The 14,435-nt window shown below is 40.8% G+C and overlaps 1 protein-coding gene across 1 annotated transcript; it reads left to right on the top strand.

Moving 5' to 3' along the window:
• The first annotated feature begins 1,037 nt into the window (after positions 1-1,037).
• CHRNA9 (cholinergic receptor nicotinic alpha 9 subunit) lies at positions 1,038-7,409 on the top strand. The gene is made up of 5 exons (XM_066549120.1): positions 1,038-1,107; positions 3,230-3,375; positions 4,201-4,355; positions 5,022-5,554; positions 6,865-7,409. Exons 1-5 carry the CDS (start codon positions 1,038-1,040, stop codon positions 7,407-7,409), a joined length of 1,449 nt encoding a protein of 482 aa, XP_066405217.1.
• The last annotated feature ends 7,026 nt before the right edge of the window (positions 7,410-14,435 follow it).

Genomic DNA, 14,435 nt, shown 5'->3' with positions numbered 1-14,435 from the left:
CTGCAGTATATCATGAAAGATGGATTGGACTGTGGAAAGGAGGAAGTAATCTCCTCTTGTCTGAGAAACTTGGAAGAAAATGTCTGTGGTACTAGGAAGATAACCTGACAACATGAGTAATATAGACAGAGCTGTTGAAGTTCTGACCATCAGGGTGAGATGGAAGGCCAGGTGAGGTATTGTTTCATGTTCATATTTTTTTCCTGAAACTCTTTTGACTAAATGTAAGTGTGATCCAGTAAATGTAATTGTTTTTTGTCAAGTTCGCCTGTGAAAAATTGTACTGTATAAGGGAAATGGCATTTTACCTGCAAAGTCCAGTTTTGCTCCTGATTTACTGTGCTGAGTACTGGTCTCCAAGTTGTCTAGACCTGTTAAAGTTCTTGTTTGCACAGTGATATTGGGCTACTGCAAATATTAAATGTGTTTTCTGACTTTGGTGCAACTGCCTCTCTTCCATGTGGCAACACCTTGGTAATGAAAACTTGGTTTTATCAGCATGGGAGTGGCCGTGGGCATTGGGGTTTTTTTCTGTGTGACATTGGATCTGTGATGTACACTGTTACTATTCTTATTAAAGTACTGAGATCACTTTCTTGTGAAGGTCCACAAGTTCCATAGAACTGGTTCTGAGAGGGCTATTACAGAATATAAGTGCAATAAAACAAAGCCCTCCAAAGAACTATAAAAGGATTTGTCATAAATGGGATGAAATCTTGCATTTGTAGTAAAATTGCTATGGAATACAGTTTTTGCACTGATACCCAATGTGTTGGTTTTCTGTCTCAGCCCCGGCTTGGGAGCAGGCAGCGCTCAGGTTACTCGGAGAGGGAGGGTTCAGCAGAGCCCCAGGCGGTGGCAGGGACAGAGCCCACGACTCTGACAGCTGCGAGGGACGAACGAGCTGCTTCTGGAACCGCATCCGTGTATCAGCACCTGGATGCTGCTGTACAGCTTGATTTACTTCGTTGGGTAGTTTTGGACGGTGGTAAACACTTCTGTGCCCTTGGGTGAACAGTTTTATTTAAGGTCCAGAAATGAAGATGGGGAGCCTCTCCTCCTTTTACGTCTCTCTGTGGTTGCTGTTCACAGCAGTGATACTCAAAGGTGAGAATACTGCTTGCTAGTTAAATGTTGCACTGAAGTTTATCTTATTCACACAGGATCTTGTGACCTGATCTACCCTACCTGGCTGAGCCCCAGAAGTGTTTGATCTGTTTAGTTTAACTCTGTGTTTGATGCATAGACAAAACGATCACGTACGACCAGAATTGCAGCGCTCTTCGGGAAGTTTTCATTTGTTGGGATACCTTTTTAGTCAGGAAGATTTGCTTTGAACTCCTAATTAGTCAGGGAAGTAGGTGTGAATGACCAGAGATGTGCTCCAAAGCACTTGTTCCCTACGAATTGCCGCCTGGCATTTGCTCGAGTCCTGCAGGAGCGCTGGAGTGATAACGACTCCAACAATTGGCCATTTGCAAAAGCAGGGGGTGCTCGGGGGAGCCGGATTGCAAAGGGGAGGAAGGTGGGCACAAAGCGGGTGAGCACCCATCACCAGAGATCGCCAGGACAAATTAACCCTTGTTTGGCAAGCTGGGCTTCCAACCAGATAATGGAGAACACCGATAAAAAGCAGGTCTTGTGAGACGGGATAATGCTTCTTATCATGTATGGTGATATCGGTCCTCTCCATTATCTACTCTCATCCTTTCTTTCTTTTTCTTTCTTCTGTATTTTCTTAAGTGTAATTTTTATGCTTTAAATTGTTTCATTTCTATAGCTAATACCCGATACGACTATGTACCTCTTTCCCATTACTGGAATTGAGGCAACTTTTAAGATTTGTTTTTGTAACTTTAGTCAGGGCTTTGCTCGCCTTTGCCCGGGGGAGGGGAATTGAAGTTAGTCTTCAAAAGACTGTTCACCGGGTGAGGTCTGATGGGTTTAACATCTACAGCTGGGGAGTAGCCAGAAGGTACCCAGGAAATAAAGGAACATTAACGGGCATTACTGCCCCGGAGACACTTGGTCTGGGAAAAGGTTGATAAGAGAACCAAGGAATGAGAGCCGAATTTGTATCGGTAGGCAAAGGGATCAATAACCAATAAAAGATTGAACTCTAAGAACTGTGTAATTTAAAACGAGTAAACGTGAATTACTTTGGGGTTTTTATGTGTAAATAGGTGAAAAGTCTGGTAGAGAACCATGTAGGATGGAATGATTTTCACTGCACAACCCGGGCATGTGTGGATGAAGTAATTTCCATTGCAAGTCCTGCTCAGAATAATATCCAGAATAATGTCTAATTCTCCAACATGGAAAAGACGTTGTTGGAGAGTTTCTGTTTTCCCTGTAGTGACAGCATTGCATCAAATTGTTCTAAAATAAACCTGCCACTCATAAATATGTGCATTTATACACAACCAGTTGTTTAGTGTTGTTTCACTCTTACCCATCCCAAGGGATCTATGATGAAGAACCTCAGTTACCCCACCTTCAGGGGTGGCTTGTTACAGAGTGGTTCTGTTGTCCTTGCCCTTTGCTTGCAGAAATTTGTGTATCTATGTAAAGAGGCTACCTAGAGAAACTGTGATGTACAAAACAGTATGAAACAGCAAAAGTATAATTTAAAACGTCAAGTTTCAGTCAATTATCTTTAGTATCTAAGTTTGGATAGCAAGCAGCATCTCCAAATACATGGTTTGGAAAAGATGCTGGTGCACAGATGTATTCACACATTAAGCAATTGCCAGCTTGTGAAGAAAAGCAGCTCAGACATTTTACAGGTGGTAGTTTAAAAAGAAAAATACTAAATTCTGGAAGTAGCAGGAATCTTACCAGTGCTGCATTTGGGGACATACCAAAAGCCATTAGCCTGTGAGTAAGTGTCATTTCAGACCTTGCTGACTGGAAGTCAGTAATATCTGCCTGTGAGAGTAGTTCATAAAATAAATTATATTTACTTTCAAAAAATGTAAGGATTGCTATATCCAGTATTTTTCAGTGGGTGTGAAAAGCTCAAGTTAGCTCTTCACTTGCTCCAGGTGAATGCTGTCTTTATTTGAATAACTCCATCAAGTACCCTTCTGTATCTGAGCTAATGATATTCTATCATATATGAATGATAAATATGGTTATAGCAAATACTGCTTGAAGCAGTAGAAAGAAGGTGTTTTCTGATGCTGCTCAGTGCTTAATCTCATGTACTGAACAAGTCCATGTTTTATAGCTGTAGAATCAGCCAAAGGGAAATACGCTCACATGCTGTTTAATGAACTGTTTGAAGACTACTCCAATGCTCTGAGACCAGTGGAAGACACAGATAAAGTACTGAATGTCACCCTTCAGATCACGTTGTCCCAAATTAAAGACATGGTGAGTAAAAGTAGAGTTCTGTTTTTCTAAAAATATGCAGGAATATACTAGATGTAAGCCTTTCGTTTGGAGTAGGAAAAGCAGCCTTCAGTTTGTTGTGACAACTTCAGGAATGCTTCCTCAGGGGCAGGGGAGAGGGCTGAGGGCTTGGGGGTGTGTTCTGTTCTCCAGATTTTGTACATTCTTCTCTGGTTGCATCACTTAAGGCCTCCATTATGAGTCTGGAAACTTGGAGCTGCTGAATTTTTAAGACTTTTGTAGTTAGGTGTTGGTATCACACCCTCCAGGCAACTTTTGCTGAGTTTTAAATACAGCAAATGCTTTTTCTAAGTGGCAATAATTTCTACATAAAATCCCTAAAATTAGCCTTCAGTAATTTTTATAAATATGGTTTTTTTTTTTTAGATACACTTTTAAGGCAAAAGAAAATGTATCTGGAAGGAGAAGGAAAGATTATTTTTGTGACTTCTGAATTATAATTTCAAGGCCTCGCCAAGCTCTCAAAGAATTTCTGAGCCTGGATCTGTTAGCTATTTGCTATTCTGAAGCTTGCAAAAGGAAATTAGGAAGAATTTGGAGCATTAGATACTGTGATTATAATTAGGGAGGGTGCTGAGAGGTGAAGGTTTGCACAAGTGAAAGTCCAGACCAGTGATTTTCCTGTACAGTGTATGGGCCTAGATTCCTGTCTGAGAATTATTTTGTGTCCTGTTAGTATTCTGGCCTGTTTTGAGCTCTACATCAAAGGCACATCACAAATGCTGTCTGTGTCTAAGATGTGATTTTGTCACCTTCAGCTAGAAATATTTCTAAATTTTTATGCAGGATGAAAGGAACCAAATTTTGTCAGCTTACTTATGGATTCGACAGAGCTGGTATGATGCATACCTCAGATGGGACAAAGATAAATATGATGGGTTGGATTCCATCAGGATTCCAAGCAATTTGGTTTGGAGACCAGATATTGTCCTATATAACAAGTGAGTGTGGCTGGAGAAAATCAGCTTGCATATTTGAGGGAGGGAGGGAGGGAGGGGGTTAAAGGAGAAACTGGCCTACAGACTCTGAACTTTCCTCTCTACCTTACCTTAGCAAGGGGTATGTTTGCTGTCTTAACATTTGTTGTTGACAATCTAAATATTTTGCAATAAAGCTATAGACAAGATCTGAAAATTATGCTATACAACAAAGTTTTTCTGAATTTCTCTGCACTGGGAATTGAATACCCTGACTGTCTGAGGTGCTTTCTGCTAAGGCTCCTAGAGAACTCTGGAAGATTGTCCACAAAAAGATGATACATAAAGGCTGCACTTCCTGTCTGCTCTCCCAGGCCAATACTGACCTGCAGACTGTTTTCATCTTTTAATGGACTCTTATCCTACTGTGTTCTGTTTGAGGTCAAGTTTGAAGGAACTATGGCCAACAAATGCAACATAACTCAGCAGCACTGACGTTTAGCATTCATGGGCATTCATACCTGTAAATAATGGTTACTAGTAAGTTCCTACTAAAATTCAGTGTAAATATGATTTCAGAAACATGCTTTTAATGTTGTAAAAGGAGGGTCTTCCCCATTGCCCACCTTCTCTGGCCCTCACCCTTAAGTTTTGTCTGTCAATCCTGACTGCCATTTTTCTGTCTTTTAGGGCTGATGATGACTTTTCAGAACCAGTAAATACTAACGTAGTGCTGAGATATGACGGAAAAATCACTTGGGATGCACCTGCTATCACAAAGAGCTCTTGTGTAGTGGATGTGTCTTATTTTCCTTTTGACAGCCAGCAGTGCAACCTTACCTTTGGGTCCTGGACCTATAATGGTAATCAGGTAGACCTCATCAATTCTCTTGATAGTGGTGACCTCTCCGACTTCATAGAAGATGTGGAATGGGAGATTCATGGAATGCCAGCAGTTAAGAATGTCATCACTTATGGCTGCTGCTCTGAGCCTTATCCAGATGTGACCTTCACGCTGATTTTGAAAAGGAAGTCTTCTTTCTACATATTTAATCTGTTGCTTCCCTGCATTTTGATCTCTTTCCTGGCCCCACTGGGATTCTATCTCCCTGCAGACTCTGGTGAGAAAGTGTCTCTGGGTGTTACAGTTCTTCTTGCTCTGACTGTGTTCCAGCTGATGGTTGCAGAGATCATGCCCCCATCTGAAAATGTACCTTTGATAGGTGAGCTTTACACACTTTGTCTTTAAGCATGACTTATTAATAGCAGAGTTGTATGTCAGGGAATCTTCATGTAATTTGTGATTTCTGGGAAGATAAATTTGCTACATTTTTGGAACATAGTGAAGTACTTAAAATATATGTGGAATCTGTATAGGTATGCTGCAGTTTTTAGAAGTTATTTTGTGTTTATTTTAAATTATACATTAGCTAGCTGTTTTATATTTATTAAATATAGTTAGAGATTTTGAATTATGCTATCACATCTTGAAATAAAGCTGGTAATGGAAAACAATTTTAGAACTAACACATGAGGTATAATCAAAAGCTATAAGCACAAGGTCAGACTGTTTCAAGATATGTTTCTGTCAGATCCAGACGGTTGGATGGCCTGGCTGGCACACTCACAGTTGACTTAATATCTGACAATTGCTACATTGGATTATAGGTCCTGGGAATTCATTATGCTGAAATTTAATTTATGTCTGGGAGTTCAGGAAAGTTCATGTGCAGAGAAAGGAACCTAGTTCAGTCTGTTGTCTCTATTCCCACTCTCTCCCTTGCCATCCGTCCCAACCCCTTTGGAACTGGGCTCAGTCACACTTGTCTGTGGCATACTTGTCTGTGCTGCTGCTGTCAGCTCTGCTTCTCCTGCAGAGCTGCAGGGCTGGGAGCTGCTTCTCTGCACAGGTTGGTTGGGTGCTCAGCTGTGTGCTTCAGCTGCCAAAAGCAAGGGCAGAGGAGCACAGCTTGTGTTCTCTCCAGCTCTGTGCTCTGACCTCGGGGCTGGCAGCACACTGGCTGGGGATGCCAGCAAGGTCTGCCTATTCACATGTTTGAGTGTGAGAGCATGGATCTGCTGGTGGGCTCCATCAATAGCTCAAACAAAGTGTGGTCATCACTTTTGTTAATACCTGAGGAAATGGGATCTCCAAGTGCCGTTTGAAGCCATTGGCATGGGGATTTTGCAGATACTATGAAAAGAACAAGGCTCTTGATAAACATTTTTGAGCTGCTTTCTGAATGGATGTGTTTCAAGTAGTCAGAGATTTTAGCTCACAAATATTTACCATGCTAATACAGTAGTCATACACTCATCTGATAAAGACATGCCAGTAATGAGAATGAGATTTTATTTTAATGGCTTTTATCTTTGTTTTTAAATGGTGAATCCTGATCTAAGAGAATTAGGGTGATTAAAATTTTATTTCTCTTGCATTTATGCTTAGCACCTGTTATCACACTGTTGCTTCTCATTGAATTTTTTTTTTATTAGAGTAATATCTTTAATATAATTTTATTTTGCGTTCTAGGGAAGTACTACATAGCAACGATGACCATGATCACAGCTTCCACTGCATTGACAATCATTATAATGAATCTCCATCATTGTGGCTCAGAAGCAAAGCCTGTTCCACAGTGGGCCAAGGTGGTTATTTTGGACTATATGTCAAAAATCTTTTTTGTTTATGATGTGGGTGAAAATTGCACAAGTCCGAAAAGAGAGAAGGAAGAGGAATGTAGGTTAGAGGGGGATGATGGGGGTCAGAGGAGGCACAAAGAGGTAAGGAGTCCTCTTTCCACTAGGAATGATGACAGCAATCTCAAGGAGAAGCTCAATGGAAATTGGAATAAAAGCTATGGAGTCCATGGTGAAAATGCTAATTGCTGTTCTTGTTACAAAATGCTGATTAAAAATATTGAGTATATTGCTAATTGTGTTAGAGATCATAAAGCAAACCGGGCCAAAGGAATTGAGTGGAAAAAAGTTGCAAAAGTGATGGACAGGTTTTTCATGTGGATTTTCTTTATCATGGTGTTTTTTATGAGTGTGCTGATCATTGGGAAAGCTGCTTAACTGAAAATGAATATGTTCCTTTTGTAAATCTGAATATTCTATGTTACTTTGTTTAGGAGGAGTTCAGTGATAGGGGTGCTTTTGAGATCTCTGTCTTGCATTCTGTAACAATAAACAAATAGATTCTGTAGGCTGTGACAGTGAGTTGAGACACAGCATAACTGAGACTTTGCTGGTGACTGAGCTTGCCTTTCAGTATGGGTGTGTTGATGAGGCTGCAGGATAAGCAGTCAGTGTTCCACCTTGGTGGGTGGTGGCCATGACTTCAGGCTGTCTGGGCCAGAGTATTGCAGCAGTGGAGCAAACAGCCTTGCAGGGAGCTCTGTATTCACAGGGCTGCATCTCTGCACCTTGCAATTTGATCAGCCCTTTCTCTCTTCCAGGGAAAAAAAAAGCGTATTTGTGATATGGAGACATTCTCTGGAGATCATCCCCTCATGGCATTGCCTTTTCCCCTTTTATTTTAGCTTGACTTGAAAACTTATGGTTTTTGTTCCAGCTCACTGATCACTGTTCATTTCATAGGCTCTGCTTCCTGTTCCTTTAGTTTCTAATATGGTTGAGCTTACTGAATATGATCTTCCTCTTTATAATTTTCTGCTGCAGAATATTACTGTGTTGTCACCATGGCTCAAGTAAGCCAGATTCCCAGGGTTTCTTCCTCACTGAGTCAGAGAGCCTCTTTTCAATTCTTTCTCTTGAGCCTAATAATAGGAAGAACTTCTCCTGTCCTTCCTACATGTCTCATTGCCCTGGGCACTTGTTCAAGATGTGCCTTTAAATGTTACTTGAGACTGCTAAAATAGGAGGCTGTGACTTCTGTCTTCTCTCACTGTATTTACCTGCCAGTGTTCACCCTTTGTGTCCCTTGTTCACTCTTACAAGCTCTTTAATACTTAAATTTTAAACAGTTTACAGGAATGCCAAGGTTGCTCTGTGCATTACTTAGCACAAAATTATGATTTACAGATTCTTTAAAGTAGTGCCATAATCAACAGTCCTTGCTCAACACCTTAGTTCTTGCATATATGGGGAAATGTTTGTTGCTGACAACACCAAAACCCCCTGTTCTGTGCATTAATTTCTGTTAACCCTCTCAGACTGATAGAGCTCTGGAGGATGTCTCTTGTAGTAAAGTAAGAAACCAGTACCTCGGGCATGCCCATGGCAAATAAATTGCTTTTGCAAAGCACCCTGAACTTTGAAACCATGATATACTAGATGCAGTGGGAGAGGCAGAATGGCATTGTAATGGATCCCAGTCAAAAGTTCATGTGATAGAACTAATTTTCATAATTGTTGCAGTTAATAGGAGCACACCTGCAAATCAGTAACTTAAGAGTAAGGAGCTAAACTGGTAAAGTGATGCAGTTGTTATGCCCAAATTTATTAGAAGAAAGGGAATTGTTCTTTTTATTTTAATGATGTAAATGATGCTAATGTGAATTGCTAATGTGAATTGAATTGCTAATGGCAGGTTTTCTTTTGTGTGGAATAATTAGCACTGTAAACTTATCTGGATTCTCATACATAATGCAAGCCCAAAGTCCAGGTTTTAATGTAAAGCTAAACAGGGTGTCTAGCCAAGAATAAACTCAGTATGTGGAAAAAGTCTCAAGTGTGTTCCCTGTGTATTATCCGTTCCCACTCAACCAGGGTAACTTTGAGTGGCTCCTTTAGAAGACAAGCTGTTCATTTTCGTTCACTGTGCAGAAAAACAATTGCATCCCTTTGCCACATAGTTCAGGGTCTGGCACTTACTCTGCCTGCTTGAGGAAACTGGTTTGCTCTTCCTTGTGGAAAAAATTATTGTCTGGAAACCTGAGGGAGTAAGGTATTTAAAGATAAGGGTAAAATATTCAGAACAGGAGCCTTCAGCATGGAAAACTGATGACCAAGGGTTTATTTAAGGTTTATGGGTGGCATAAAGAGCTGCTCTTCACAGTCTCTTACAATGTAGGAACAGGGTACATGAAATGTACAGTGTGTGGCAGTGGAAGAGTCTGTACAACGTGATAAGGCTGAAGAATTCTTTGCAACAGGATGGGTGGATGCCAAAAGATTATAAGGATTTCAAGACTTAAGGGAAAAAATAAAAGAAAAATCTACTGGCGTACTTCTAAATAGAGTCACCAAGCATTTAAAGAAGGAGCAATATTTTAGGGATTCATGACTACATGTTCTTCAATGCTCTTCATCCCACTGATGACATCCACTGGAGGCAGCTTCAAGATTTTGACAGCTCTTTAGTCTGACTCAGAATATCTTTCTTAGAAATTCAGATTTTGTCTATGTCACTCTGCTCAAAACAAGCTGCTGCAGTTGTGGGCTTTCCATGTGTAAGGGAAAGTTTGCAATCACAGGTGGATTGTGGGCCTCCCTCATGCTGGTGCTTTTCAGTACTCTGAAAATTTTGGATGATGCTGTTGAAATCATGCTTTGCAATTCCCTAATACTTTTTATGTGAAGATGTGATGGTATAAGAAATACCTTCCTTGCAAGAATATGATTTGAAAAATAGTTCTAATTATTCAAACTTATTAACTATTAAATTTGCTTTTAAATTTTTATCCTTTTCTTTGGATCATCAGACATTGTCAAGTGTTTCTTTCACCCTTTATTTACATAAGGTGATTTTTCTTGATCTTGTCAGAAAGACTTTTCCATTTTTAGTTCGTAAGAGCTCTGGATTTGATAAAGATTGTGAGTAGCAGATGATGAGTGCCAGTAGAAGCTGGTCCCTGAATTTTTGTGATGCTATGACCCTTGACTCATGTCCCTGGACTTGATCATCATTCAGGGTAAAAAACATGATGTGACACTGCATGCCATGATTCTGGTGACAAGGCTGACCCAAGGCCATGACCCATGCTGCTGCCATGCAAGGGCTGCCTGCTTTAAAGCTAGCTCAGGAGTTTCTGACTAAACTGTAGGGACAGTAGGTTAGATCTTAATGTTTGCAGAATCACAGAATCATTTCGGTTGGAAGAGACCTCTGAGATCATCATATGATGTCCAGTCATTTCTGGAACACCTCCAGAGATTGTGACTGCACCACCTCCCTGGGCAGTTCATGCCAACCCTTTCCATGAAGAAATTTCATCAAGAAGAAACTTGTTCTAAATCAGCCTTGTGCGTGACTAGGCAGAACTGTACATGGGAGCTGTAGTGCTGAGTGAGACAGGACTGTTTAATCTAATTCTATCTGTCTTGGTCTCTTCCTCTTTCCTTTGTGTGCCTCATGCTCAGAACCAGTAATCTTAGAGGAAGATGAAATCTGGAAATTATTAATAACTATGATTCTAGTAAAAGAAAATTAGCTATTTATGCATTGAGTAATCGTTTTTCTGTTTACCATGAAGGCAGCAGGGTGACTTTTTATTTACTGAGGAGAACAATGATGCTGTAAAAATACTGTTTTAGGTCTGTGTGCTGCAGAGGCCTTCGAGGGATGAGCTGACAGATTCTTTTGTTGCACCATCTCTTGCCAGAAAGATCAACTCTCCTTTCGTGTACTGAGTCACTGCAGTGTTGAAATGAGGAAAAATAGAAACTGTCTCTTGTAATGCCTTCACTGCTCTTTTCAGAAGCAGAATTACAGAGCTCAAGTGTAATGGGATGTTGGGGTGTTGAATTTTCAATGGTGCAGAAAGGCAGATGGTCTTTCCTAACCTAAGAAATCTGTTTGTGTTCATGGAAATTGAAGCAAGAGGGTTCAGACTAAACCAAAAAGGATCATCCTGAACAATAAATGACATTCTGAGAGAGAAAAGGTTTTTCCCATGTTTCAGGAATTCAGATGTCACATTCTAAGTATTTACATCTTTTGTCCACTGCTTAGCAAAGCTTGGTTCTCTGACACTGCCAGGATTATGATACAGGTCTCAGAGTCATTTCTCAAGAAATGCAGGAGTGTGCAAGAATTCCTGATTGTGCACCAGTCCCAGTTTGAGGAGCTGATGACCTGAGTATGATTCTTTTGGAGACAGGAAAAGGAGACTATGGGGTGAAAGGCAACTCCTCTCATTCTGTTTAAAAAAGTATGAAGAATCCAATTCTGTTATTCATTGAAGAAAAGAATATATTGACTCTTGTTTTCTTTCTTAACATGTTTTCATCAGTGGCAATATATAGGACCAAAGGTGACCTCTGTAGTTTGTGTGCAGCCACCTCGTTTGTACCTGCAGGCACAGTGGGTGACCTAGAGCTCAATTAAAGGCTGAACATCTCTTTTCTCACTGTTCTCTGAAGTCAACTAAAAAGGAGAAATCTTTCTCCATTGTTAGAAACAAGTCCAACTCTGTGGAAGGGACACAGAAGGTAGTGACGGTGTTTGTATCTAGTTTGTGCTGTGCAAATTAGGGCTTCATTGTCTCCAGACACTTTTTAAAAACTCCATTTCACCTTTGCAGTAAGGAGTAACAGAAGTAGTGAGTACCTAGCTCACTTTTGTTCTTATGTCTGTCTTTCTAAACACTTTGGTGCATGTGATTCCTAGTCTGCAGGCCACAGACCACTAAAGATCTGCAAGGCCACCTGGAGGCCACTGCAGCACAAAGGTGTGCACCAGGTGGTGCCCTCTGGTTACCTGGGGTGCAGGTCTCTTCTTGGGTATTCCTGCTTCAGAGTAGAAGTCCATCTACTGAACATCCAGAAAATGCAAACTGAGATTTAAAAAGGGCATCTATAATTTCAAGTAGGGTTTCTATTTTACTTTCTGAAAACATTTATTTAAAAAGTGGTCCAGTACTACCCTTTAGGTAACCCATCTAGGATCATGGATTTTTCTGGGGAGCAGGTATTTTTGTTTTTTCCTTTGCCATTATCATGTTCAGTGTCTTGGCATTCACACAGCTACTCACAACAAAACTTTATCTCTATTTTAAAAGAACTTGAAACAGATTTTCATAGGTCATTATTTTTATTCATATCACTTTTCACTGAACAGGATTTTATCTATGGTGTTGTGAGTGCTGGGGAGACTGCACACCACAGTCCTTCCTACATTTCACTTTTGTTTGAAGAATGCACTAATTTTGATTAATTTAAATGCAATGCCAGAGATGTCAAAAGAAGAGTGGAGCAAAAAATCATATGCTTTAAAAAAATGACTTAAATTTAACCCAGATTACTGTAGCAGAGTGTTTCACTGGATAGAATTATTAAACTGGATTCACTGGGAATTTGCTTTCTATGTGTTTGTCATCACTAACAGACAACTTGATTAATAGCAGTCTTAAATGCTGAATAATCACATCATACTCTGGTTTTGTTTGCTTTTGAATTCTCCATTAGCATGCTTAACAACAAGTTAGCAGGAAATTTTTTGGGGCAATATAATATGAACAAATAAAGAATGATAGCATCATTTATGCACTCCTCTGCATGCTTCTGTTGTTAGTGTGCCATAGATAAGTCATAGATCTGGTTGTTTTATTCATTCTGTGTTTTCAGTTCTAGCTGAGCACTACCAAGCTGCTCAGGACATTTCAGTGACAAGAGTGCCATTTGTTAATGTTACACTGGAGCAAAAGCATACCCTAACAATAAAGGTAAATAGATGGTAAAGTCATCTGGAGCAGTCTCCAGTAGTTAGAAAAGACCTTTACAGAGAAAGCATTTGGCTAGAATGTGGAATCCATGTTCCATGGGGATGGAAGTGTTGGTTTGGCTTCCACAGGGCCACAATTGCTTAGGGGATGGTAGCAGACACAGCTGTGCTGCAAAATAATGCCACAGAATGTTAGCAAAATGAAGAAGAGGAAAGAGATGGGAAAAGCTGACTAAACATGAAGTGAAAAATGTAAAATTACTGACACTATTGCTCAGCACCTGTGGGTTCACTAAAGCTGTTCAGGCTGTGGGATAGCTCCTTTAATTCTACATGTGCCATTCACTGGGCAGCCTGTGTGCAGGGGTGGGCTGCTGGCAACCCTGGGGCTGCATCACAGCAGGGGCTCTGTTGTGGGGTAAGGGATGACTGTCTCAGTCAAGGACAGGGGTGCCAGCTTACCCCAAATCATGATGATGTGTCCAAGCCTTCACTGGCTTATGGATTGGTGGGACCCTGAGGACCCACAGTCATCACCTACTGGTAAAGCACATCTACTTCATCTCTCTGCTTAGTTCCCAAAAGTGTCTGGTGGCCTTCAGCAGGAAAATGGTCACTTCTACAGTCTGGAAGGTTGGCTTTCACTGGGTTACTTGATGGCACTAAGTCCCTTCTGGCACCATGATTATTCAAATAATTTTCTGTCCAGCTCACCCACATTTTCACAGGAACCTGGTAGCTTCCTCCACAGGAGGCCTGACATGGTTCATAGCTGTTATAGGTGTATTTTCTTGTCCTGCAGGTTGTGCCTACTTTTGATTAGCATTTTAATATTCTAGGTGAATGCCAGCAAGATATCTGTGGTAAATTAAACTTCTGTTGCTTTTAGCTACTGTTTTAAACATAGCTGCAAACAGAATGGTGGTCACAAGATAATCTCTTTCCTCCTAGTTAAAGGATGAGAATTTATGAAAACCTTTATGAAAAAGGCTTACCACTAACATCCCAAGCCCAGGGTGAACTGGCTTCTTACTCCCTCACTCTGAAATAGTAGTGGAGTGCAAATGACCTCAGGGGTTTGCTGCTCAGGTATGGGCGAAACTTGGTCACATTCAGGTACAGTGTCTCAGTTCTGCTTTGGAGTGCCATGTCCACTACCCTGCAGAGGCTGTTTGACCTTCAACAAAGAGCATTCTCAACACCTTGGTTCAAAGTGGACTGGGCTGGATAAGTGAGTTATTTGGGACAGCACCCTTGAGCTGCATGAATCCTCAGCAGTGCTTCAAGCCAGCAAGTTTTGTGTCTCCAGGAGCATTATGCTGGGACTCTAGATTGCTGAGGCACCAGCAGCAAACCAGTCTGGGGGTCCTGCCCTCAGGGGAATGGTAGAGAGGTGAAGGGTGTTGGAAAGAATAAGTCCAGGGCCCAAGTGTCTGCTGTCAAAGTTCCTTCTGAGGAGTTAGTTCCTCATCTGA

This window comes from Molothrus aeneus, chromosome 4 (assembly GCF_037042795.1).
Source record: "Molothrus aeneus isolate 106 chromosome 4, BPBGC_Maene_1.0, whole genome shotgun sequence".
NCBI classification, from domain to species: domain Eukaryota; kingdom Metazoa; phylum Chordata; class Aves; order Passeriformes; family Icteridae; genus Molothrus; species Molothrus aeneus.
This window is presented reverse-complemented; position numbering and strand designations above follow the sequence as displayed.